The sequence below is a fragment of the Lepidochelys olivacea genome, assembly GCF_965140295.1.
Source record: "Lepidochelys olivacea isolate rLepOli2 genome assembly, chromosome: 5".
Taxonomy (NCBI): Eukaryota; Metazoa; Chordata; order Testudines; family Cheloniidae; genus Lepidochelys; species Lepidochelys olivacea.
Window position 1 is genome coordinate 120,622,027 of NC_140415.1, and position 26,710 is coordinate 120,648,736.

The 26,710-nt window shown below is 40.6% G+C and overlaps 1 protein-coding gene across 4 annotated transcripts in view; it reads left to right on the forward strand.

The window, feature by feature from the left end:
* Window positions 1-26,710, forward strand: part of LPAR1 (lysophosphatidic acid receptor 1) — a 99,373-nt gene that overhangs the window by 35,374 nt on the left and 37,289 nt on the right. For all 4 annotated transcript variants that reach the window (XM_084629574.1, XM_084629576.1, XM_084629575.1 and 1 more), the window contains 2 exons: window positions 448-601; window positions 15,315-16,062. In XM_084629574.1, coding sequence (XP_084485700.1) covers window positions 542-601; window positions 15,315-16,062 — 808 coding nt within the window. In that variant the 5' untranslated portion in view covers window positions 448-541. The remainder of the gene's footprint in view (window positions 1-447; window positions 602-15,314; window positions 16,063-26,710) is intronic.

Below are 26,710 nucleotides of genomic sequence, written 5' to 3' on the forward strand. Positions count from 1 at the left end.
TGTTTCAAATAAAAAATAAAATGTTGGTTTATCATGTTGGTACTTTAGAAATCGTTAATATCATTCAAGCTGAAAACTGATTTTTTCTGAAACAATTTTCCTGGTGAAGAAATGCATGCACATAATGCTGGTACTATGTATGTCACGATATCTCACTTCTTTTAAAACATACACTGGAATTTTTTTGTTAACATGTTGCTGGATTCAGTATGTTTAAATTTAGTTTTACATGGCTGGGTTAAATATTTTATTGTCCTGAACCAAACTTTCAAAGGTGCCCTTTGAAACTTCTCTTGGAAGTCTTTTGTAAATGGTCATGTATCCAATAGGCAAACTGTGCCATGCAATTAAATTACTCTGAGATTGGTATGGAGGCAGTTTGGTATTTGGGTGGTTATGCTTACATGGCTTTCTTGATGATCTGAAGGTTTTTTTCCTTCCTTCTAGGAGTGGATGCCAGCATGATTGAGATCTGACCAACTGTGTCAATACTTCAGGTGTGGAGGAAGGGCCTAACATAGTTAACATCTGCTGAGCTACCATGGCAGCGCCGTCTGCTTTGGTGCCCTCCTCAATGATGTCTCTACCACAGATAATTGAGGTGAGTAGACTAATACAAAATTCTGGTAGAGTAGAGTTGATCAAACTTGTATACAGAAAGATGTGAAGATTGGATTCCTAATCATTGGCTAGCTTGGTTTCCAGTCATTGATAGAATTCCTCCTAATGTTTTGTACTCTGGATATACTCGGCATTCATTGCATAATGTTGTCCTTTTTGTGAAGGGACGCTATTCTGTTAGTAGCTACAGTACTTTATTAATGGAAGCTAGTTCACAGTCTACTGTTATTTGTGTTTTGGTCACACCTTGAGGTCCCAACTGGGATCAGGGCCTAATTGTTCTAGGCGCAGTCATGTGCATGCTCATTCTCTCTCTCTCTCTCACTCACACAATTACTCTCCATTTGTTTTTGTTAATCAGAAAACGTAGGAAGTCTCTATTGGCCAAAATATTGGAACTAAATTCACATACGTTGACCAAATATTGCATGAGCTAGCAGGGACTGTACTACCCCTACATTAGAAAAAGAACAATTCAGCCACATGTAGGGTATGTCTAAACTGCAAAAACAAACCAACAAAAAAAAACCCCTCAAACAAAAAAAACCACAGGTTAGTTAACACGAGTTAACACACGTTTTTTTTTTTTGCAGTGTACACACAGTGTAGATATAATCTCTAAACACTTGTGAGTTCATCTCTTTTTATATGTCTGTCTTATCACAGCACTATTACAAAACTAGACTCTGATTCTTCTTTAAGATCCAGATAGGTAGACTTGTGTGTCTGAATGAATTCCCATTGTGATCAGTGCACCTGCATGAATCTGACTTTAGGACTGTGGTGCTAGTCAATTTAAAATGTGTAATGACTGTAAACCAACTGGCATATAGCTTTTAATACGCTATGTCATCCAGGATCACTACAAGTGAAAAAAAATTACTACGTGAGATTTTGAATTGCTGCTATTAGTAGGCTAACGTAAGGTGTGTGTGGTTTTTATTTTATTTTATTTTATTTTTTACAGCCGGTATGAACATAAGGAACCAAAATGGCTTATGGGAATGATGATTATGTTGGAACCAAGTCAATTAATGCAAACTAAACACAGAGATTTTTCTTTGTTTGTTATTTTGTTTGTATTCTCTGTAAGCACTTTAAATCTTTAAAACTTAATAAACCTAAAATGTCTTCTAGGCTACCTAGGAAGTCCCAATGCTTCAGTAAAATATAGTTTTTGTGGCGTATATTATTCTGTCTAGTCAGCAGAGGTGACATCATTTTTGCTGCAGAGGCGATTGAGACAACGTTTTCAGGGATTTTTTTCTTCTTTTGTGTTTGGAAGTAAGGTTGCATACCTCCTGCGGGAGCTGGATTACATTTAATTTACATAAAAAAATACTGATCCTCTTTTTGAAAACTCAATTTATGGATGTAATTGGATTTCCTCAGGTTCAGTGGACAGTTATCTAGGAAATACATTGAGAACACTGGATATATTTATTTTAGAAAGAGCAAATCTAATTTTTCTCTGCCCCACCCTCATCCTTTCATTATGGCCCTGATCCTGCACGGGGAGGTCCATGGTCCCTTAATCATGGATGGATTCCCACTGACCTCAGTAGGTCTCTGTGTAGGAACAAGAGTCCACACTTGTAGATCCTTGTCCAGGAGTGGGGCCTACAATTGCACCTGTTGGCACTTCCAGAGGTAAAATTCTTTCAGTGTCGCCCCAAAAACTAAGGTTGGTAAGGTGATCTCCTTCCTGAACATTTTCTGGAGTGGGTAACAGGTGCTTTTTGAAAGTTTTGAAAATTCAGATGAGCTTCCAAAAGTTGTTTGGTGGTACTAGGCTGTCTAATCTTTTTGAGAATTGCCCATCACTAATTTCAGCACCGTCAAAGGTTCTGATGCTTTGGTGAAGTCTTCTGAATGATCAAAACCTCCTCACTAGAGTCCCTTCATAAGCCCTCTCACCCTGCTGAGCTGTCTCAGGTTCTCGGTACACCACCCTTTTCCCCCTTCCAGCATACTGTTACCACAGATAAAAAATGATTAGGTACTTGGGTGCATGGCTTAAGGGATCTTAGTAAAATTTATAGCTGAAGAGTGGTGAACGTTCAGGGCAGTTTGCTCATCCAGAATTGAAACCTAGTATAAGCAATCTCTGCTCCAGGAGGCTGTTCTACACATTAAACGAATTCATTTGTTTTTCATTCCACTAACTCATAAAGTGTTCAGATGTTTTAGGCATTTTTATTTTCCCAATACATTTTAAAAAGATATTGTCACATTCCACGGTAGGGACTTGTCTTTCTAATTTCCAAATGGTTAGGCCATTTTATTTCTAAAAGTCTTATTGTAAGAATTTGTAATATTCTTATTGGCCACTTTTGCTGGAGTTAATTAATAATGAATAACAGTAGAAATCCTCGAGTGGTGTCTTTTTACTGAAGATTATCCTACATTAACCTCAAACAAGGTTCTTTGGGTCTATCACATCTTTTAACATGGGACTTAAAGAGTTAGTCAAGATTTAACTAGTATAAAAGATCACTGTTTTTCCGTAACTTTTCTTTGGTACAAGGATAGATTATCCATAATCTGTCCATACTGTACATTAATTTTGCAATTCAATTTGGTATGGCTGTTAGCTCCTCTTTTTTTATATTCAGTATGCGGAAAAGAAGAATGAGGGGGGATTTGATAGCTGCTTTCAACTACCTGAAATGGGGTTCCAAAGGGGATGGATCTAGACTGTTCTCAGTGGTAGCAGATGACAGAACAAGGAGTAATGGTCTCAAGTTGCAGTGGGCAGGTTTAGGTTGGATATTAGGAAAAACTTTTTCACCAGGAGGGTGGTGAAGCACTGGAATGCGTTACCTAGGGAGGTGGTGGAATCTCCTTCCTTAGATGTTTTTAAGGTCAGGCTTGACAAAGCCCTGGCTGGGATGATTTAGTTGGGGATTGGTCCTGCTTTGAGCAGGGGGTTGGACTAGATGACCTCCTGAGGTCCCTTCCAACCCTGATATTCTATGATTCTATGATCAATTCACCACTAACTTGCAAAATAAGTAATGTCCCTCTCTGCCTTCAGTGCCTAAAATCTTTGCCCCATTTTAATCTTTCTTTTGTTTAATGTGAAATTATGTGTGGATCAGGAAGGACAGTTATGGTTTGTCACTGTATGTAGTACAGTGTTCAATATAATTTAACTTCCTTTTGTTAAAACTTGCATGTAACTTAAAATGTTCTCCATCTCAAGTTTGTGCTCGCATTGTACGTGAAGATGTGTGCACATCCTGATGGCTATGCAGATTATTTCTTAGAAGTCTGTGAAGATTATGAAGTTTAGGAGAAGGAGGTGACTAGGAAATACGAATAACTTCTGTTAAAGCTGCTCTCTGTACGTACCAACGCCTCTCAAATCCTTCAAGGAAAGGCACTGGAACGATGAAAGAGTCTAAGAATAAATCTCTCAGGTGTTGGTTACTTTTCCCACATACAGAAATGGATAGCCGTAGGTTGTAAGTTCTTTGGGGCAGGGGGCCATCTTTTCGTTTTGTGTTTGTACAGCATCTAGCACACTGGGATCCTGATTCATGCTTAGGGCTCAGAGGCATTACTGCAATACAAATAATAATAGTAAAAAAATCACCCCCCTTCACTGAAGTAGTAGTAAAGACTCAACGTAACCAGGACTTGACAAACATGATTCTTCATCTTCAGAGTCTTGGACTAATTTTTTAAAGTGTGACTTCCTCCTACGCCTTTTTCCTCCTTCCTTTCAGCCAATCTTTCCCCCTCACCTTCATCGAGGCTAAAATGCTACAGAGAGAGAGAGACGTTGTAGGAGTCTCATAGTGTAGTAGGTAGAAAGCTTTACTGAGTGGCCAGCAGGAATCTTGAGGAAGCATTTCAGGATGCCTGGAAGGCTGTATATTGTTTGCAAGGGGAAACGATAACTAATGATGTTCTAGATAAGATAATTTACTGCATAGAGTGATTAGAAGGTTGCCTTTAAAGATGAGGTGGTGGGTAAGGGAAAGATTACTATATTTTTTTCCCACAGTGGGAAATTAGAAGCCAGAAACAGTTGATCCATACTGTTTACACTTCACAGCTTCAAGAAGAAATTATTTGCTCTTATGAACTAAGAGCTCTTCGAGCACTTCAAACACGCTAGGAAGGCTGTCGTTCTCTTGTGTTTTTGTTTGTTTTGATTTTTGATTTTGCCAGCAGAGGATTTTTGCCAGCAAGAGCTACCTAGTGCTAGATGGAAATGGAGACACACAAATAAATAGCTGGAATGGCTCTAAAGGGAGTACAGAAGACAGCTTTCATTGTCCTCTCCGCGCTTGCCAAACCAGTCGTCAGAAAGCAATTCTCCTCTTTTTGAAACGGAATAAGTTTCTGTTCCCCCCTCCTCTCCATGTGTTCCTGCTTCTTCATGGAGGAGACTTGGATTCCCATGTACTAATGCTGTACCTTTTTAAAAGTGTGGCAGTGAGTAGGAGGGGAAAAGGGCAGGGAGAATGCAATGGTAGCTGATATTGGACCTGTGTATTTTCAATCCCATTTCTAGCAGCCCTCTATTGGCACTGTTGCTTTATTCTTCCATGTGCTTAATCTGAGCTCTTTTCCCTGTCTCATTATACTGAATAATCCTATAAGACATGCTGACATGCCGACCTCCTCCTTACATTCCTTATGCCCATTGTGAAGGTGAAATCCTTGGTCAAGTTATCATGACCTTTAATGTAGGTGATGTGAAATGACTGTTTGCTTCAGAAAAGGGGGAAATGCACAGCATTGGGGTTTGCTTCTTCCAAATGTGGCATAGTAGAAAACTCCAGTCACTGACATGTGGCTAAATACTGGTAGTGCCAGCAGCTTTGAAAAGGTGATTAATTGAACTCTTTAATTGCAGTACAATCAGTGGAATTACACTGACAGTGTTGGAATAAAATGAACAACAAACATTAGAGGGGAGAAATGTTGATATGTTTTTCATTCCAGCAGAAAGTGTTGCTGTAATTTAAACTAATGAGACTATCTTACTAGTATCTCCCCAGTCTAGATTGTCGTAGGATGATTTGGGTTCTTCTGCCTCCACAGTGGCTATTCCTGATAGGCTGTTAAACTGTAGCTCTCAGTGTCCCCGCTGAAGTCTGTTTTGATAATAGACTTAGTTTTAATGCTCATAACTATTGACTCCTGAGGACAGCCTTAATATAGAAAAGAGCAGCAAAGCTATTACTGTCCCTTCCACTTAGACAAAACAGCATTGTCTGTGGTTTGGGGTTGGCTCCCAATTGCAGGACTGAGCAGAGTGAAGTATGTAGCATTTTTCCCCCTCCAGGTGAGTAAACAGATTAAAGACATTACCAAACCAGATCTCTGGTGGTGCTGAGTACTTCGAATGAGAGAGCAAATCCGCAGTGGTCAGACAGGCCAGGAAATGAATAACTAGTGATAAACATGAATCCACCCAATTAGAGGCATTTCATAAGGGGAAACTAAAATACTGTGTGGCTTTCTCATTGCACCAAATGAAATGGTCAGTGTTCAAAATGTATGTATTCATGGTTACAGAGTAGAATAGCATTGTGTTTTATGGACTTCTGGTTGGTCGGGCTTGAATGTGTCACTGATAGAGAGCCCATTGTTGCCAGTGTCCCAAAAAGAGGGGTTCTGTTATGTACATCTTCATATATTCCGTTTAAACGTGTTTCATGAAAGAGTCCATCAAAGCAAAGTAAACTGAGAGACTGATCAATGCTGTCTGTGTACTCAAAGGTCCAGTATATTGCCAGGAAAAAGTATTTCAAGAGGTAAATACTGAGTAGTCTTACTATTTCCATTTAAAAACTTGTTTTTCTACCCCAAGCTAAATGTCCTATACTAGTAAACATAATTCTAAATAAACATTTTCCTTACTGGGTAGGTTTTCCCATATGCTTACCTTGCTTGTACACTGCATGGAAAAGCTGGAAGGTGTATCTTATTTGGAGGTAGAGAGTGATCCAAGCATCCTATTGTAGAGAACCAATCTTGCACCCATTGAAGCCAATCAGTATTTTGATATAAATAGGATTGGGCACAAAGTCTAGGCGTTACAGTTCACTATGGACTGAAAGCTCTAAATGCATTTTGATAGCTTCTTTCATCCCAAAGTACATCAGTGCAGAGACTGTGTTTGTACAGCAATTAACACAATCAGGCCTAGAACTTGATTGAGGCCTCTGGGAACTGGTGCAATTACAAATATTTTAATAAGAGCAGTAAACCTGCAGTTGCCAAGTGAACATCCCAACTTACTGTGCAATTCAGTCCAATGACATCAGAGATTTTCTGGCCTAGATTTCCAAAGGTGGTAATGAGTGATTTTATGGCTGCCTGGCTTGACGCCTTTTAAAGGAGCCTGATCATTTTAGGTTGGGTGCTCAGCATTATCTGAAAATGGTGAGCTGGCACCTCTTTCATGATGCTTTCTTGTTTCAGAATATAGTTTTTTCATTACAGTCGGTCAGTCTCTGGCTGTTATGGTTGCTGAAGTACATTTGGTCCACATTTTCAAGGCTGGCTGGTGCAGTGAGGTGTACCTTCATTTGCAGAATCTGAGACTCAAGCTGTGCGTGGACTGGACTAGTAATCTCAGTAGATACTAACTCAGATGCCTAATGCAATACTTTTAATGTTACCATTGTTAACTGTTTCTCTGCTCATCGAAGCATGTAAAGATAAAGGGCCATATTATGAAGAGCTGCACAACCTACTGAGTGACAGTGGTATTGTAGCACAAGAGTGGTCTTGGAAGAGTACCACACCTGCCCTGTCTCACTCCTCAAACCCCTCTCTTCACCCCCAGTGCAAGAAGGAGTCAAAGCCCAGGGATATCTCAACCCCCTCCAAGGAGGCGACAAGCTCAAGGATTCCAGAGAAAGGGGGTGATCATATTTTGAACATCTGCATGATTTACTGTGAGTGACATCCTAGGGGAGTAGAGCTTCTTTTTGCAAGTAGAGCTTGGAAGAATAGCATCCCCTCTCCCTTACCTAAGCCTGATTACATGTTTTTGGAAGATGTCGGTTTCCATTTTAAGTTCTCATCTAAAACCACTTGCATGTTAAGGAGCCAGTCGTAGCCATTTGGTAGACAGACCTAAGACAGAAGGTAGCTTCTCATTCTCAGTCAGTCCTCTTTACTTCCCAAAAGGAAAGCACCACCAGAAACTTTACATTTTCCTCATTCCAGGGTAGAATTCTTCTGAGAAGCCTGGAAATATCAGAAAAGGAACTTGCTTTATTGATAGCGTGTTCTTGTTTGCTTGTTTTTAAATGTCACTTTTTGAAATCTTTCTAAACTTTTTTTGGCTTCTCATTTCCCTCAACTGCCTTGGACAACAAATTCCAAATATGTAGTTGGGTTTTTTGTGTTGTTGTTGTTTGTTGTTTGCTGGCCTGGCGGCAGGGAAATGCTTTTGGCAGTGATAGCGAGGGTATCTGCAGGGGGACTGGGAGCATGCGGTAGTAACGTTTTAAAGGGCTAACTGGACCTGACTGAAACATAATTCCTTTTACTATTCAAAACAAAACTTCAGTAAAATTGCCAGTACTCCATTTATCTGAGTCTAGGTCTGTTGGACCCTTTGGCAGACTGCTTAACCGTCCCTTGGTAAGAAAAGGATTTTGAGAGTCAGAGAGCCAAACTTCCTGCTGCCTGTTCTTTTTTCATTCCAGGGGAACTATTTTTGAATTTTTCTTCATAATAACTTTACAGTGAATAACCATTAAAGAAGGTCAATACCCTCTTTGGTTTTACAGGCAACCTGTGGAGGTCGTAATCATGGCTTCCAACAGGATCTGTGTCTCCAATGAATTATGCTTTCTTGTAGTAAAACTGTTCCTTTCTGCAGAGTCCCCAGTGGCTGTTCATTCCTTTTGGTACGCTTTCACATAAACCACTCAATATTGAGGACAGATGCTACACTCCATAGTCATTCAAGCTTTCACTGGGCCATAACACAACTTGTTCAAAAAGCATACTAAAGATATTGGGCTTGATTCCTATTGCCAGAACCATGTGAAAGGACCTTAAAATGGGTGTAAATATAAGAATTGCCACCCCTTTGAGACCTCTTTACATGGTTGGAGGGGTTTTAAAAGGACTGCAGTATAAATGAGAGGCAGAACCATTGTTAATAGAACTCGCAGCTTACATCTTGAAGGTGTATCAAAAATATATGACTTTGGAAATACGAATTTTGAGCCTCAGAAGAAGGTATAAGGTTTCACTTGCTGCACTATTAGTTGGGTTGGCTTGGGAGAAACAAAAGCACCAAGGTAGTCAGCCAGGGTTTTCTTCAAAGGATAATGTTTATAACCAGAAAACCAGTCATGTAACATAAGTAAAAAATGGAGTAACAGAAAACTCCCCTGAGCTGGGGTTCAATCCAGACGTGTGAACTGGTTCCAGACCCCTGCCGTAACTGAAACATTCTCCCTCTTGTGTGTCTCAAGCAGGTAATGCATAGTCCTTTCCCTGAGAACCTGTGTGACTGGTAGAGGAAGATGAGCTAGTTAACTTCACTGGGAACAAGGTATTATCTCTGTACATACTCAGGCAACCCAGAGGGCTTACTAGCCTGTACTGAAGCCCGTTCTGCCACATTTGCACTACAATCGTTACCTGTGCTAGCTAGGTTAAAGTTAGCACAGGTATCCCCATCTGTGCAACAATCACATCTTTACTTTCATTGTAGATGTACCAAAGAGCTGGTCTACACGACCGCACTAAATTGATCTAAGTTACATAACTTCAGTTACATGAATAACGTCCCTGAATTCGACGTAGTTAGATCCACTTATCGTGGTGGCTACACTGCGCTGTGTCGATGGGAGAGTGTCTCCTATCGACTTCCCTCATGCTTCTCAGGGAGGTGTGGAATACACAAATCGACGGGAGAGTGCTCTCCCATTGATTTAGTGTGTCTTCACCAGACCTGCTAAATCGACACTCGCTGCATCGATTGCAGTGCCAATCTACCGGTACGTGTGGACATGCCCTTAGAGAGGAGCAGTATGGTTATTAGCACTGCCCATTCATGTATGTGAGCAGCCAAACTTGTTCATTGCTGCCCCATGATATGGCAGGTTACCTATAAAACCAAAGAAGGTGTTGACTTTCCTTCAGTACATCTCTTGATGCCTACAGTTCTTTTGGGTTTTTGTGGTGGTCTTAGCAGTCATGGGCTGTGGACATTCTGGGCATGATTCTCATGCAGATTTAGAGCACAAACTAAAATGACTGTTCAAAATGTATGTAAAGTGCTACCAGATAATGTTTTACACTCCTATTATAAGATGTAAATAGCTACACATGATGTGAGGCAGTGGAGAATCAGGCTGTCTGTGCCCACGTTCCCTCTTTTGTGAACTTCACAGCAAGGCATTTACTTTCTTCTAAGTTTAGGAACTTGAAAATAAGGGTTAATATCTTTACTCAAAAATACATTTTGATGAATACATTTGTGTGTAAAAAAAAGTAGGAAAAAAAGTATTTGTTACATTTGGTTTTTGTACCTCCTTTTTATCTTGCACTCTGCAGCCGAGTCATTTTAGTCTGTGCTCTAACTACGTTTACCACTAACCAGACCCTTTTCAACTTGCAATGTTACTTTTCTGAAATACGGTTTTGTAATTATGGCATGGGTGGGGAATTATTCATATGCTGACTAACCTTTTACCCTTTATTCTGGGCCCCTGGCTGGGATTGCTGGTTTGTCTCTCAAGTCTAGCCTTCCGGGTACGTTGGTAGATTTAAAGTCATGTAGTTAAATTCAAAGCAGCCGTGCTTTTTTCCTGACAACTCCTGTAGTAAATACTCTATGTGAATCCAAGTCTCTCTCAGTACAGAATCCCACATCCTTCCTGACTCTAAATTTCTGCTGAAGAAACTGTCTTCTGGATCTCTCTGAGGGCACTCAGATTACTGCTTCTCTCCGGGATCTTTGTTAATTAGGAAGCAAGGTAGTCAAGATCTCATCTTGCAAAAGCAATCAGTCTGCTCTGAGTTTCGTTGGCTTCGGGAAGGCTGCATACAACTTGAATCCCTTTGCAAAATTTCAGGCATTGAGTTTTATTTGATGTTTGGTATACGCATGATTTTGATCCCTCCCTCAACATTTAAAAAAAACCAAAAAGCCTTCATCCCTTCTGCATGTTTTCTAACAACATAAGAAAAATGTGGCAGAATTTTTAATTTTAATTGTAGATGAGCTTTTTGCTTTTTTGATAAAAACTTATTGGGGGGATTTTAAAACTTTTTTTTTATTCTTTCAGCTTTTAAAACGTCAGGTACCATTGAATAAACATTTGGAAATTCCAGAATGAGCCATTTTCCAGGTCTGAAGATTACACAATGATAACGCACTTGAGTGTTCTTTTTTAGGTAGGCTGGGTAGCTAATTTTAGAGCTGTTCACTAATGAGCTTTGAAAACTGTCAGGTCCCAGCAGGCTTTATATACCATGACCATTAACCCTTCAGACCCTCCCAGTGCTAACGTATGCTCCATTTAGAAAATATCAGTAAATTGCTAGTGGTCTGAAAACTTGTCAGTATTTGTTTTTCACCCTGAAAACCCGGTCTTGCTGCAGTGAATTCCCAGAGCTCTTCTCTCGAGTTCCTGCTTCAGCCAGCCAGCACCCCCCTCTCACTCACATTCTCTACCATAAGAGAAAAGGTGGTGATGGAATCTTCACCAACCTCCGATATCCTGGTCCTCTTGACTCACTGGCTCCTCTTTGCTAGCCCCTGAGCTGTTCCCGTGCCATTCCCCAGAGCGATGGAGTGGATGTTCTTGCAATTCTCTTAATACCAGGTCTTTCACACACCTGACAGAGGAGGGAGAGTAGCTGAGGCAGGATGTTCTTTCCCCATCCCACTATATCCTGCAGGGTGGTCACAAGACAATATCAATGATTTGGCCCTAGTGGGGTTTTTAAAAAAGGGAAGTTATGAGCCTAAAGGAAAAAAGATAGGAAATAGCCATCTTTGAGCCCTGTGCAAAGTTGGCTTTCCTGCAAGAGTGAAGATTGGGCATTGGTTAGAGGGGCAGAGTGAATTTTATTCATTAAATCTGAGTGCTGAATCTCCTGGCCCTGTCTTGCTTTGGTTAGAACTATTTCTAATAATGTTTTAATAAATACAGTTTTACAAATGTGACCGTCTCTTAACAAACTTTTATTTTATTTTTTCGGGAGGAATTGGCTCTTTGAGAAGTAAGCTCAGCCTGATGTGATTAACTAGGTACTCTGAGACTGGCTTCCTTCTCTTCTGCCTTTCATTTGTCTCATCTGTGCTTCATAATAGACTTATTTCCTGAACATTATAAAGATGTATTTAAGATGAACATTTGCAATTCAGTTTAAATCAACTTCTGCAAAAATCATCTATTACATGGATAAGGTAAAGTTTAGGACCTTGAACATCTGTTTTTAACTGGGCTATGAAATGCTGAGAGTAAAACTTCAGGAAATTAAAATATAAACTTCCCTGCCTCTTTCCTGAAGGGGCAGGAGCTGGGGACAGGCCTGTATGCTTATGCCATTATGTTAGGTTAACACTTTGGATGTCCAAAGACATCCCCGATTCTTTTATTGCTTGGCCATAAGCTGTCATGTAGAACCATTCAGTATATAAATGAATTGCCTTGGAATCTCAGCGTCAGTAGTTGGGTGGTTAACTCTTCTATAAAGATGTGTGCTGGAATTAGGAGAGCTGATCAGCTGTAAGCTCCCCATTTGAACTATGTCAGCAAACCACACCTGATTACTATCCCAGATGTGCCTCTTGAGGTCTCTTAAAACTCCAGTAGTGACCATGAATCAATTGCCCTTTTCCTTCTCAAGAGCAAACACCTGCATGTCTGAAATGTAGAAATGCCTTTCTTTCCCTTGGGAATAGAGATGACTCTTACCAGCAATTACAGACTTTAGACTAAGCAAAGCTCTTTCTTTTTGAAACTCCTCGAAAGAGCAGTTTGTAGAGCACTGTGCCCCACTGTCTTCAGTATTGTCTACAGTCAGGTACTTTTTAGGATACTCAAGTTCTATAGCATTCCTGAATTTAACCAATCCTAGTTTAAGCATACCCTATATTCATATATGCATTGTATGCATATATATTTCCTGCTGGCTTGGTGATTGGCTTTTTATACATAACTGAGATACATTACACTTAACATTGCTACCTGTAATGCATTGATTTTATCATAGCTTGCTTATGGGTGTATGGCGTGGTGGGGGTTCTGACAGGAAGGGGACAATGCTATATACTCAACTGTTATATGAACTGCATTTTTTAAGCTAGCTCTATTTTGCAGAACTACTACAAAAATGCAGTCCTCAAAACTGTATTTGCAAGGATAAACTGGCTTCTCTAATCGGTTGCAGAGACACTGAAGCTAGACCATAAATATGGGGATTAACTATCTGTGAAAAAGAAATTCCAGCCACTAAACTTAGTGCATGAATGTAACAGAGAACATCCATTGATAGATTTAAGACCAGAAGGCACCATTAGATCATCTAGTCCAACCCCCTGCGTAACACAGGCCAGAGAACTTCATCCAGTTTACTCCTGTAAAATTTGCAAAAAGTCTGGTTTTCAGATAATCTGATTCTGGCAAAGCTTTTTATAATGTTCACTAATTAAATCCTATATGACTTCCCCTCTCCCAAGTGTTTTTATACTTGACCTATTATTCTCTCACAATCTTTAAACAAAGAATTTAAAGCCATATGTGTTATGTCCTTAAGTCTGTCCTACTGAAGGTATCCACTGTACATGAGTTGTCCTATTCAATTGAGGGGTTCTATAAGAGATTTTAATTGATAAATAATTAGGACTTAAAGGCCAAACGTCTAGGAAAGGGCTTTATTTAAAGAGTTATAAAAGTTAAGCTCAGCCTGCTAAGAAGTGTTTAGGTTGGAGGATAAAACTATTGTAACTGAAAGGACATTTTTATTCCTTAAGTTTTACCTGTTCTGCAACACGTTTTGTGTATACATGGAAAGTTTTGCCATGTTGGTTTACAGGAATTGCCCTAATAGTGTTGACTTTCACAAATAAAAATTAGTGCAAATAACTTTTAATAATTCCAAAGAAATCTTTCTGGGGCTGTTTTTACTCCGCTCCACCCCCCAATTCTGTTTCCCAGTTGTGTGCATACTTAGTTCTAACGGGTTAGTAATACTAAAAGTACAGGTTTATACACAATGAGTAGAGCTGGCTGAAAAATTCCGAATTATTTTGAGGAGGATAAACAATTTTGTCATTAAATTTTTTATTATTATTATTTTATTTTGACCAGTTCTAATAGTGGGCCTTGTTCTCCACTCCATGATTCCCACCCATTCTTACACAGGTGAAATTCCAGTGCAGTCAGTTGAGTTCCACAGGCATAAAACTAGTGTAATAGAATGGAGAGTCAGACACCGTGAATAAATAGAAGATTTTTTAAAACCGTCTTTAAGTTGTGCTACATAGTGCCGCAACAATAATATAAGTGTATGTACCCTGGAGTTCGCCTTTTGGGAATTCCATCCTGCATAATGATTTGGGAAGGAAATAATTTAGTTAATGAGAGAGTGCCCTTTTTTATGTTTTAAGAAAAGTTTTAAGATACTGGTAGGGTGTAGGGTTGGTTTGTTGAGCCCATATAAGCATTCAAAAGGCAATCCTGAAAGGAGAATGAATAGATAAAAACCATTCATCTCTAAGTTGGTTCCTGATACAGCTGTAATGTCAGGAAATCAAGAAATAAAGTTTGATGCTGTTAATATTAGTATGGCTAAAACTTTCTGAATATTCCCTGCCTCCTTCACCTCACCCCAAACTAAAAAAGCCATCTTGGGTGATACTTTGATTTAAGGCACAGACCTGAGCAAGGAGTGATGCTTAAGCTATTTAATCTCAGGTGTTGAGGGACTTGATTAGACTAAAATTGAGGGAGGGAAAATAGTGAAAATAACAGGCCTGTTGCTTTTGTTTGTGGTGTTTTTATTTATTTCTTGGGCAGTGTACTGAGTACTACGAAGGATATGGAGTAGACAAGCCCTTGCACCAAGACATTTACAATCAGAGATCAGCTATTACAGTAAGCTCATGCATTCCATGCTGGAGAGAACAGAAGGAATGGTAGGGGAATGCCTTTACTGAATGTCACCATTGGAAAACTTGAGTTATGAGCTTGCTGAGATGCATGCTAAAAAGGAGGTGCCCTGAAAGAAGAGGAATGGTAACAGTTACCCAAGGCAGTCTAATCTATTTTTATGTATCAGTAACATACTTAATGGTTCTTTTAATACTGTTTAAAGCTCTCACATTACATATCATGGGCAGCATTGTCTGTATTAAACTTGATTTATTTTTTAGAGGGATTGTATGTGTAGCAGGCTGTCAGAATTACTAGGCAGCTTACAGCTACCACAGGAAAAAATTCTACCTCCGAAGACTGGATACAAGCAGGATATAAGCACCTTTGGTTCCCTGTAGTCTGACTGCCAGTTCTAGCATTGTAACAACAATTGTATTGTCATCTTGGATATGAATTTAAATATGTTGTCTGCAGAATTATTCATGTTTCCTTGCTTAAGCATGTGCCTTACTTGCAGAGGCAGGTTTGCAGTCCCTGGAATGCTGCTTTAAGTTCTGATGTCTGTTTTCTCTCTTTTTTTTTTCGTTTCAGTCCACAGTCATGAGTGAACCCCAGTGCTACTACAATGAAAACATTGCCTTCTTTTATAACCGGAGTGGAAAATACTTAGCCACTGAATGGAACACTGTCAGCAAGCTTGTGATGGGACTGGGTATTACCGTCTGTATCTTCATAATGCTGGCCAACCTCTTGGTTATGGTGGCTATTTATGTCAACCGCCGCTTCCACTTTCCTATTTATTACTTAATGGCCAACTTAGCTGCTGCGGACTTCTTTGCAGGGCTGGCCTACTTTTACCTAATGTTTAACACGGGACCCAACACTAGAAGATTGACTGTAAGCACCTGGCTTCTTCGCCAGGGTCTCATTGACACTAGCCTGACTGCCTCTGTAGCCAATTTGCTGGCCATTGCTATTGAGAGGCACATTACAGTCTTCCGAATGCAGCTGCATACTCGGATGAGCAACCGACGAGTGGTGGTAGTAATTGTTGTCATCTGGACTATGGCCATTGTCATGGGTGCCATACCAAGTGTCGGCTGGAACTGTATCTGTGATATCACTCACTGCTCCAATATGGCGCCACTCTATAGTGACTCTTATTTGGTCTTCTGGGCAGTTTTCAACCTGGTCACTTTTTTGGTCATGGTGGTCCTATATGCTCATATCTTTGGGTATGTCCGCCAAAGGACTATGAGAATGTCCAGACATAGTTCTGGGCCCCGCAGAAATCGGGACACCATGATGAGTCTTCTGAAGACCGTGGTCATTGTGCTTGGTGAGTGTCTGCTTCAGCAAAAATGTTCCTCTCTGTTTCCCATAGCGTAAGTTAATAAAACATTTCATTAGTGCTAGAGGAGAACTGGAACATGCATGCTCAACCTTCCCATTGGCACATCATAAATTTGTGGGGGATGGGAAAGGGAGTGATGAGCGAGCGAACACCAAGTGTTCATATCAGTCTTGCAATTACCGTATTTATGGCAGTGATATCTGAACCTCAATCATTCTATAATTCAACATCTGTCCTGGTAATATAATTTTTTAAGGGGAACACTTCAGGGAGTGATGGAAAACAGGACATGGATTATAATGCTGATATGCAAAAGGCAGAAACAGTCCCTTCCCCAGGGGGAGCTTCACTTACATTTCGTGGTCCATTATAAACCTGCCCAATGCAGACATATACCCTCTTTCATAGAAACTTTATCCCCCGAGAGTCTTCCTGGTGCTAGGCCTGTGTATTTGGCAGAGCTAAGCAGCTGCAGCGCAGAAGTGGCACAGAGGTAGCTGCTACTTGCTGCATGCTTTTCATCTCCCAGGTAAGTACCCGCTGTGTTTTCCCCCTCTCATTGCTCAAGAAGTGGCGCACTCTCACAGGTGTCTGTTCCCATATTTGGAGATAGTCCAGGTAACAAATGCTTGACTTGCTTTTGTGGCACAAAACCGTTCCTTCTGTTCAGTGACTGATGATGTCAAAAACTATTATATCTCACCAAGTGAAGTGAAAGTATGTCTCGCTAGGTTCAGATCTCTATTATATAATGTTCAAATGCATGGACATCTTTGTTATATTATTAGTTACATTAACATGAATTGGTGGAAGTTTATATTTAACTGCCTAATGATTAATCTTGGAGCAAGAGGCAAGCATCTGTGCTTTAGTTTCATCAATACAAGCAGGTAAGTGTTGGTGTGCTGACTTAGCTCACGCTTCGGTAGAGGAGCAAATGTCTGTGTGCCATAGCAAGAACAAGCTGGAAATTTACCAACAATCCATGTTACTGTATTGTCTCTTTACTTGCATCATTATCATGTTTTGCTTTTCTCTCTAGGGTAGAAAAAATTGTTTTGAGGTGGGTAAGATAAAATGGGTAAACTTTTCCCTTGATTCATGGACTGCCCTGCTCCACTCAGCACTGTTTTTAAACCCAACCCATCCTACCTCCCTTTCGCCAAATTCAGGCAGGCAGATGAGGTTCAGAAGAAAGCTTCAGCTCTGAGCATATCTTCTGAAAGCAAATCTACGTTTTCCCTTTTGGATAAACTGCCACTCTTTCCAACTGTGTAGCAGTAAAGTACTTCCTGTCACGTAGCTGGCTGGTTAAATCCCGTAAACCAGGCAAATAGTAAGCATTTCTATCCGTGCTTTGAAATAGTAAAAAATACTGAGTAAATCTCATGTGGTAGTTAATGCCAATTATGCTTGGGACTAAGATTGTCTGTGCAGGTAAAAGTGAGGGGAAATCTCTCTCCACTCTTCTCCTTTCTCCTCGCAGTTCAACCAGAAGTTTATGCTGAAGAGTTGAGTATCAGATACAGCCTTTCCTTAATAGTAAGGCTGAGCTGAGAACTTAAACTGAGAGACCTTCTCTCCTGGGGCATTGCTGAAAACAGTAGAAAAAACTCAGAAGGTTAATTAGCATAAATCACACTAATTTAATGTCACTGCTAGTATCTTTAAATAACAACCACCATGGCTCCTTGGTATGTTATTCTGAATAATAATTGTTAGCATATGCAGATTGCTACATAATTTTAACAGGCTCATTGCACTTGACATTACTGATTCTGTAATAGTGCTGACATCCATTCAGTGATGCTCATATTCTCTGTATGCACTAAATCTTAGGCCATGTCTACACTCGCAAGCTTACAGTGGCACAGCTGTACCAATACAGATGTGCCACTGTAAGAGCGCTTGTGTTCCTGCAGCATACTGACAGGAGGGAGCTCTCCCGTTGGCATAATAAAAGCAGGGCCAACAAGCAATGGTAGCTATGTTGGTGACAGATGCTCATCTGAGCGCTTACGCCAGCAAAACTTGTGTTGCTCAGGGGAGTGTTTTTTTCACACCCCTGAGCAACAAAAGTTTTGCTGACATAAGTGCTAGTGTAGACGTGGCTGTAGTCCCATAAAACACTTCTTGAGAAGTCTTATAAAATTGCTTTCCTTAAAAAACAAGAATGAATGCGCAGGTTCCAGCACTTTACTGTGTTTGTTTTACTGTGTGGCCAACTCTTCTATGAAATGGCGTAACAGGATATTAAGTATAGGGCACTTGAAGTAGCCTTTTAAAAATAGATTAGATGCTGACACGAAAAATAGAAGCTGTAGTTACACTTGCTAGGACAATCTACAAGGGCTGTGAATCCTCATGATCCAGGGTATTGGGCTGACTGCTAGCTGGGGTCAAGAAGGAACTCACTGTACCACTCTACTGGGTGTATTATTGCCATTAGCTATATGTTTGGGGGGCTTCTTCTGGAGTATCGGACATTGGTGGCTGTGGGGACCAAGGGACTGAAGTAGGTAGACTACCAGTCTGTTCCAGTAATTTTCCTTATCTGTAGAAGCCAATTAAAAGTCAACATTCAGCAACCATAGCCACACAGTTGTTATAGCTGTCGCCTTTGTGGCTGTGATTTGCAAATGCTGATTTCATAGTGATGACCACTGTAAGGATTACCGAAAAAAGTAAAAATTAGTATTTGAGGCCAACATATTCAAACTTGGGTCTCTAAAGTTACCATCAAGGCCCCAGTTCAGCAAAGAACTTAAGCATGGGCTTAAATCCCATTGGGTCTTAAGCACATATGTAAGTGCTTTACTGAATGAAGGCCTTGAATAGGTTGCATGGTTTTTATAGCCTTTGACCACCTGTACAGTCACCGGTGCTGAACCCCTCGGAAAATCAGCGCACTTGCCTATGTATGAAACATGGACTTAGCTTTCCCACTTTGGCCTCCAGATGCATTTGGACTCTGGCCTTCAGGTTTAATTTCCTCTAATTCTCGTATGAGTTATTCCTCAGTATTAAGGACAACAGTTTGTTGGTTTAATGGTGATCCATCAGCCAGTGAGTGATGCCTTTCATGCAATCACGGCACAATGAATAGAGGTGGAAGTTTCTAGCTGGGCTTTCCAGTGAGACTTTCAAAGCATAGCTTTCTATATCCACACTATATTATTCGCCAGTATGGATCTCAGTAAGAAATCAGACTGTCGGGGAGGAGGGGAGCCAGAGAAGGTGCGGGGGGTAACATAATCTTGACTTCTAGAGGCCTGCTTTTGGGTCTGGTTGAAAATGTTCATGGTGAGCAAAATGAGCTTGATTTCAGTTATAGCAGCTTCTAAATGTCTTTCTGTATAGCAAACTGACCGCACAAGTACACTGTAGGGAAACTGTGCTGGGATTGGTTTCCCAGCCATGGGATAAGATATATTTTCAGACCCGTGTGGAAAAGCTCATGGAATGTTTATCTCTATTCTACTTGGCTCTTTCCAAATCAGCTTTCTCTTTCTGCCTCAGTACATTACCCAGAAGAGTAGAAGTTGGGCTTTCTTGGTGGTCTAGCCGTCAATGCAATGTAGTGCATTAAAGTCTGAGGCAAAGCTCAGCCCCTCTACAGAGAGAGGGGAAAGGAAGTGCCTTGGTTTTATTCTCACAAAATCTTCTCCCCTGAAATTCCCTGCAGCTGACTCAAGAATGCAGTTAGTGCGTGCTAGTCCTCTAGAACTGGAAGACCGGGTTTGCTCAGCACAGAGCTGCTTTGGTGCAGTGTGGGGAGGGTAAGGTGAGGATCAGAATGAAAAATGAGTGGGGGAAAGGGGCTCTAGAGGAATCCTCAAATATAAATCAACAAACACTGCAAAGAGATGTAATGTTGATCTTATTTTATAGTCCTCTGAATCCATAAATATCCTCCCCATAAGTCAGTCAACAAGGGATTCTTTCAATTGATTTCTAAACTTACATAAACTGGTCTTTCTGAAGTTAGCCCATGAGCGTAGAATTCTTTTCCGTCCATCCTTACTGCAGTTTCAAGGGGAGGCGGATAAACAAAAGAACTTCTTGTTTATCAGCCCCAGTAAATGCCTAACAGTGTCTGCCATCGCCACATCTCATTGCCTTGCTCCAAGCGGACAGCCACCCAAGAGGGAAAAGAATCCTCTTCTGATGGCTATGCTGTCAACATGTGTGGGGTGGAATCCAATTGAGTTGCATAAGAGGACTCATTGTTTCCCCAATGACTAAGAGGGCTTGAAGCTCTGGCTGGAGCGGTCGGGAGCCGGCACACTGCGTCATCCCACAGAGCTGCTAGCGTGTTGAATCCTGGGACTGAGTCAAAGCAGAAACTAGATTTTTTTTTCTTTTTTTGCTTTTCATGCCCGTTTATGTTTTCCCCTTGAGTAAAATATTTTAAACAGAAGGAAGTGATTTCATAGTTGAAGCCTTTCTTTTAACAAGGCCTCTTTGGAAATCTGTAATATAACAAGAACATAAAGCTCTTTCTCCATAACATGCCTTTTTGCTCTGCTTATGCAGAATTGATTCGTATAACAAACACAGACGTAAAGCAGGGTCTCGGTTAGGCTGAGACTCAAACCATACCGACAGCATTTCATAATTGCAGTGTTATATTAAAGTAGAAAAGGGAATTTGCAGAAAGAACCGAACTGATACAATAAGCTTAAAACATGCAGCTTTTCCCCTTTGTTGCTTATCTTTGAACGCTCTTTGAGGATGAAGTTAAACCAGTTTTCCTATTGGGTTTTTAGTTAAGTTGTTATCTGAATCTTCTTCGCTAGCCAGATGCAGGGCTGGAAACATTCACTGCTATATGAGGAAGACGGGTATTAAAGCTCTGAACCAGGACTCTAGAGATCTAAGTTCAAATCCGAGCATCATCTTAGACTACAGTACTTGTGTGACCTTGGAAAAAGTACTTACCGCCAGATTTTTTTTAATGCTATTTAGGTGTCTAGGTACACAGATAGGTTGCGAGTGGAATTCCTAAAAGCACTTGGGATATATCTGCATATTTAGATGGCTAAAAATCTGGTCCTTAATCTCTGTTTCTCAGTTTCCTATCTGTAACATGGGGATACACACAGGGTAAGCAAAAAAGTGTCTTATCTATTTCAAATTTTAGCTGTCCATAGCAGGGACAGTCTATCTCTCAGAGCCTCTATGGCAGGGGTTCTCAAACTTCATCTCAACGCGACCCCCTTTTGACAACAAAAATCACTGCATGACCCCAGGAGGTGGGACCAAAGCCTGAGCCTGCCCAAGCCCCGCTGTCCTGGTCGGGGAGGAAGAAATGAAGGCTGAGCCTTGCCACCCCGGGGCAGGGGGTGTGAAGTTGAAGCCCGAGGGTTTCAGCCTCAGGCAGGGGGCCTGGAATGTGAGCCCCATTGCCCAGGGCTGAAGCCTGATACGCGCTGCCCAGGGCCTAAGCCCTTGGACTTCGGTCCCGGGTGGTAGGGCTTGGGATTTGGCTTTGGGCACAGGCAGGGGGGCTTGGGCCCTGGGCCCCAGCAAATATAATGCCAGCGTTGGCAACCCCATTAAAACGGAGTCACTACCCGCTTTGGGGTCCCAACCCACAGTTTGAGAACCGCTGCTCTATGGTAATACAAATGAACAAATAGTGAGGGTCATTCATGGCGCACATTATAGTGTGCAGCCTCATTAGAGGCTATCCATAATGCAGTGTGGTATTGTTACTGTGCTTCCATAGGAGGGAGTCAGTGGGGCTACTCAAAAGAGCAAACACTACAGCCAGTAGTCAGAGTTTGCAGAATTGGCTCTTGTGTCTGTCATTGAAATTATAGTAACAACTCTTCCCAATTAAATGATAGAAATGTGACAAAGTTGCATATAACAGAGCCACAGGTTTATTCCTTCCTTTTTTTAGCCTCCCTCCCTGCACATTGTCAATATTATTTTACCAGAATTAGTTATGTATATTGACTTTAACTCCGTAGCTGCCTTCTGTGACCTAGGTGGAGCAAGCAATGAATTCCTGATTGCTTGCACCTAGACTTCCTTGGGAACTGGAAAACCCGCACAATTTGTTTTCCCTGAAATGTAAGGGCACTGGCAGTGTGTGAGAGTGATCAGTTTAGTTTAACCTGCAAGACTTGGAAATAGAGGTGGACGCAGGATTATAATGAATTTTAGTTGTTAACCATTTTGCCATAAAAGAGTGTCACTTTCTTTAAAGGCCACCCCCACCATTGCCACGGAGAGATAAATGTGATGGAAACATCTGAAAGTTCACGGTAAACTTCTGGAAGGGTAGAACTGCTTGTTGACGGGAGTGTTTTTCCTGCCACAGTTATGATTTGCACAAGAGACTTTAATTCTTTTTACTGACTCTGAAACTCTTTCACAAGCAGGGTACCAAACTGAAATGAAATGTGGCAGACAATAACTAAGGTAATATAGTGAGCTCTTATGAACCGAATTAATCTTCCGGGCTGGGGGTAATTTTCATTTTGCTTGGTTAAAGGAATGTAGCAGGAAGTCACCTACTTCTCGACATATGCAGTTGGTTACAGCAAATTCCACTGTGTTATCAGTAACTTGTCCCCTAACCAGGTGATTGATTGATTTTTGACATGCAGTTGTTACATGGTAGGATGAAAACCAGCCAATACTGTGGAGACTGACTTGTTTAAAAGATGTTTTCAATATGTCTGTTGTCTGTCTGTTGTAACTGACAGACAGTGCACCTCACAAGTGTGTCCGCCCATCTTTGTCATGCATTAGAGAAGTTTGTTTAAATATAAAGCAACCCCCATATCATTTAGCAGTTTTAATGAGCTAATTCCCCATACTGGCATATAGACACAGCTCATATGATGGTGAATGCTTACATTTCATGAATGTCTATTACTTCCTCAAATCTTAAGGCCGCTGACCTAACTTTTTATTAGCTGGATTTCATAAGCTCTCAGGTGAGTGGACTCAGGGACTGAGGTGAAGGCAAGATTGTCTAGGCAGAGCTTGGATGTGGCTTTACTTAAACTCTGGCAGACCTTCCCTGCCAATAGACCATTATTTCTATGATTGAAAGCAAACACTACATTGTAGTGGTGCGACATGTCAGTATCAGGATCTTTTAGTAGAGCAAGGATTTAACTTGGCATCTGTGGTTAATTGTGGCACCCTGTTGACTGGAAACTCATGGTTTCATCTGTTCATCCTGTTCCTGTAGTTTGTCAACACAAAGTGCATTGAAGCCTTAATATCATTTTCCCTGAGATCATTCTTCTGCCTCAGGTGGCGCGTGACCAGGATTCATCATTGAATATTGTCCACTAGTTGGATCATTAGCTTCCCCGGCCTAAGCCAGGTGCTGCTGGAGGGTGCGACCTGGGTGCTGATCTGTGTCCCCCAGGAGAACATTGAAAATGCGTATCTCTTCTTAACTTTAAAGCACTGTTCTGTTTAGCAGGCATGGCCTGATTTGGAGGGTTGTTAGGGGTTTTCTTTTAATATTGACAGAGAAGGCAGTTGTGGTGTTGGTGGGGGGCTCTGCTTCCCACAACCACTCTGCAAAGGGCACCTTTAAGAACCGGGGTGCTCCTGGAATTGGGAAGCACAGTAGAATCTCTTCAATGTGAGGGGCTTGTTCATCCTTCGCCAACCCTGCACAGTAATGCTGTTTGTGTGTTGATTCAGGCCTAAAGGGAAAACAAGTTCTGTAAACTCAGGAATTGGCATCAGGAATCAGAGTCTGGCCATCAATGACTTTCTGTTCTAAAACAGGAGAAGCAGTATTTGGTCTCCTGGTGTTTTTAGATAGGTATATTTTAAAAGCGCATAGACTGTGAATTTAGCCCACGGTTGAGTAAACTGGGAAGTTGCAGCTGATGATCTATAGACGAAATTGATCATATCTAATGTATTTCATAGGATTAAATTCTCTTACTACACTGAAGGTATTTATACATGAAGAAACAATGAGTTTGTAACATACTGTAAAATCATTAGTTATTAATGATGGATATGGTACATGTCTGATAACTATTATATTATACCATCAAAGATACGATTTGAATGAAAAAGTGAAATCAAATTTGATACCTTAAGGATTTCTGCATTTTAAATATGTTTGAGAGAGGTCTGATTTTTGTTTTTACTTTGTGTTTTTGTGTTCGATGTCATTTGCGTTGGGGTTTTTTGATGATTTCACGTAAGGACTTTCAGAGCAATTGTGACTTAATACTAACACACGTCCAAAGCTCTGATTGAAGGAAATAGCTGCTATAGTTCTTTTTTTTTTTATTAAAGATGATCTGTACTGCTAATTTTATAATGCAGCCCTTTTTCGCATGTCCCCTGCGTAAAATGTTGGGTATTGTTAGATAAAAGGTTGAGTACAATCAGTTTGTGAGGATGATAGACGAGGAAAATCCAGCTACGCTATACCTTTGCCATGTAGTTTGCCATACATGTCTTGAATTTTTGTCATTACTGTCATCATGGAAAGAGGAGGCAGATAATTTACCAGCCCAGGCATAAAATCTTTTCTGATTTTTTTTTCCTGTTTAATCTGTCTTGACTATTGTACTAACTGATTTAGACCCAGTTATAATACATAGGAAATTTAAAAAATGTGTTATGCAATTGATAAGTTAGTTCTTGCATCAGCAAACTATAGGTCCAGATTCTCATCTGTAAATCTAGATAGCTGCATTCAAGTCAGTGAAGTTATTCAGACTTGCATGACCTGAGAATCTGGCCCAAAATCTGTAAATCATTACCAGAAAAATAACCTTAGTTTTGAAAGTCATTTAGTGATTTGGTTTTGGTTTGAGAAAAAACACTGTTTTTGCATGCACTCTTTTCATAAAGAATCTCTCTGAATTTGACTCAACTGGCACTCCTAATGGAATTTATTTTCTTGCAACTCATTATCGTTTATCTCTTATTTGCCATGAAATCAGCTTTATCATAACTAATTTAATACTTGTTTGGTTGTCAAGGATGATACTTTAATAAAAATGAATTCTACTGGTCTACTTGCTCCTCAGAATAATGGAGATTGACATATTGGACACTATTGGCATATGTCTGACTCGAGGCTTCTCAACAGTTTTGTTTTCCAAAAACAAACCAATGCTCGCGCACATAGCTGAAGTGACTGTAATTTGAACTTCGAGTTTAGAAAATACTGTGGTAAGTCCTTTCTGTGAACTCTACTTCTGGTTTGATGTTCGGACAGTTTAAAACTAAAGATATTTCTTTCTTTCCCTACTGCCCCTCCCAGTGAAATCTACTACATCCACAAGTAACACTGATGCATCTTCAGTAAATAGCTTTTCTCTACAATATTTTAAATTTCCTTGTTGAATTCATGGCTTCGCCCTGGGAGAAACCATCTGGAAGTTTGGCTCCTTTGACTTAATAGGACATTTATTTTCCTTTTGGGTTCCTTTGAGACTATGGTTTGAAGAACTTCTGTGGAGGCCTAAAGGAGGCATGTGGTCTTACGTTTGGGGGGAGGGAGGAATCCCTGTGGGAGGGCCAATACCTTACAGTGGGAGGAAATGATGCCTCATTTGTAAAAGACCTTTTCCTAAATTCAGTTCAGATTAACACCTTTTGTAGGGAGGCACATATTGGAGGGGAAATGGAAACTCTGACGCATTCAGCAATGCGTGGGATAAAGATGAATCTTGAGTAATCCTTCTTGTTCTGTACTCTTTCTCCAAGTTCAGTTCTTGGTAAAGAGTCTTGGAATAGTGACTTGTAGAGACTCTCAGTTTAAAAGTACTTTTTAGGATCTCTTTCAATGGGTTTCTTTAAATAGCAAAATTGAGGCTTTGGCCCTATTCTGGTGCGCATAATTAACATGCTGTCAAGGTTCCTTCCCCACTCTGAACTCTAGGGTACAGATGTGGGGACCTGCATGAAAACCTCCTAAGCTTATTTTTACCAGCTTAGGTTAAAACTTCCCCAAGGTACAAACTATTTTACTTTTTGCCCTTGGACTTTATTGCTGCCACCACCAAGCATCTAACAGATATATAACCAGGAAAGAGCCTGCTTGGAAACGTCTTTCCCTCCCCAAACCCTACACCCCCTTTCCTGGGGAAGGCTTGCTAAAAATCCTCACCAGTTTGCATAGGTGAACACAGACCCAAACCCTTGGATCTTAAGACCAATGAAAAAAGCAATCAGGTTCTTAAAAGAAGAATTTTAATTGCAGAAAAAGTAAAAGAATCACCTCTGTAAAATCAGGATGGTAAATACCTTACAGGGTAATCAGATTCAAAACATCCCTCTAGGCAAAACCTTAAGTTACAAAAAGACACAAAAACAGGAATATACATTCCATTCGGCACAGCTTATTTTCTCAGCCATTTAAACAAACAGAATCTAACGCATATCTAGCTAGATTACTTACTAAGTTCTAAGACTCCATTCCTTTCTGTTCCCAGCAAATGCATCACACACACAGACAGAGAGAGACTTTGTTTCTCCCCCCCTCCAGCTTTAACGTATCTTGTCTCCCCATTGGTCATTTAGGTCAGGTGCCAGCGAGGTTATCCTAGCTTCTTAACCCTTTACAGGTGAAAGGGTTTTTCCTCTGGCCAGGAGGGATTTTAAAGGTGTTTACCCTTCCCTT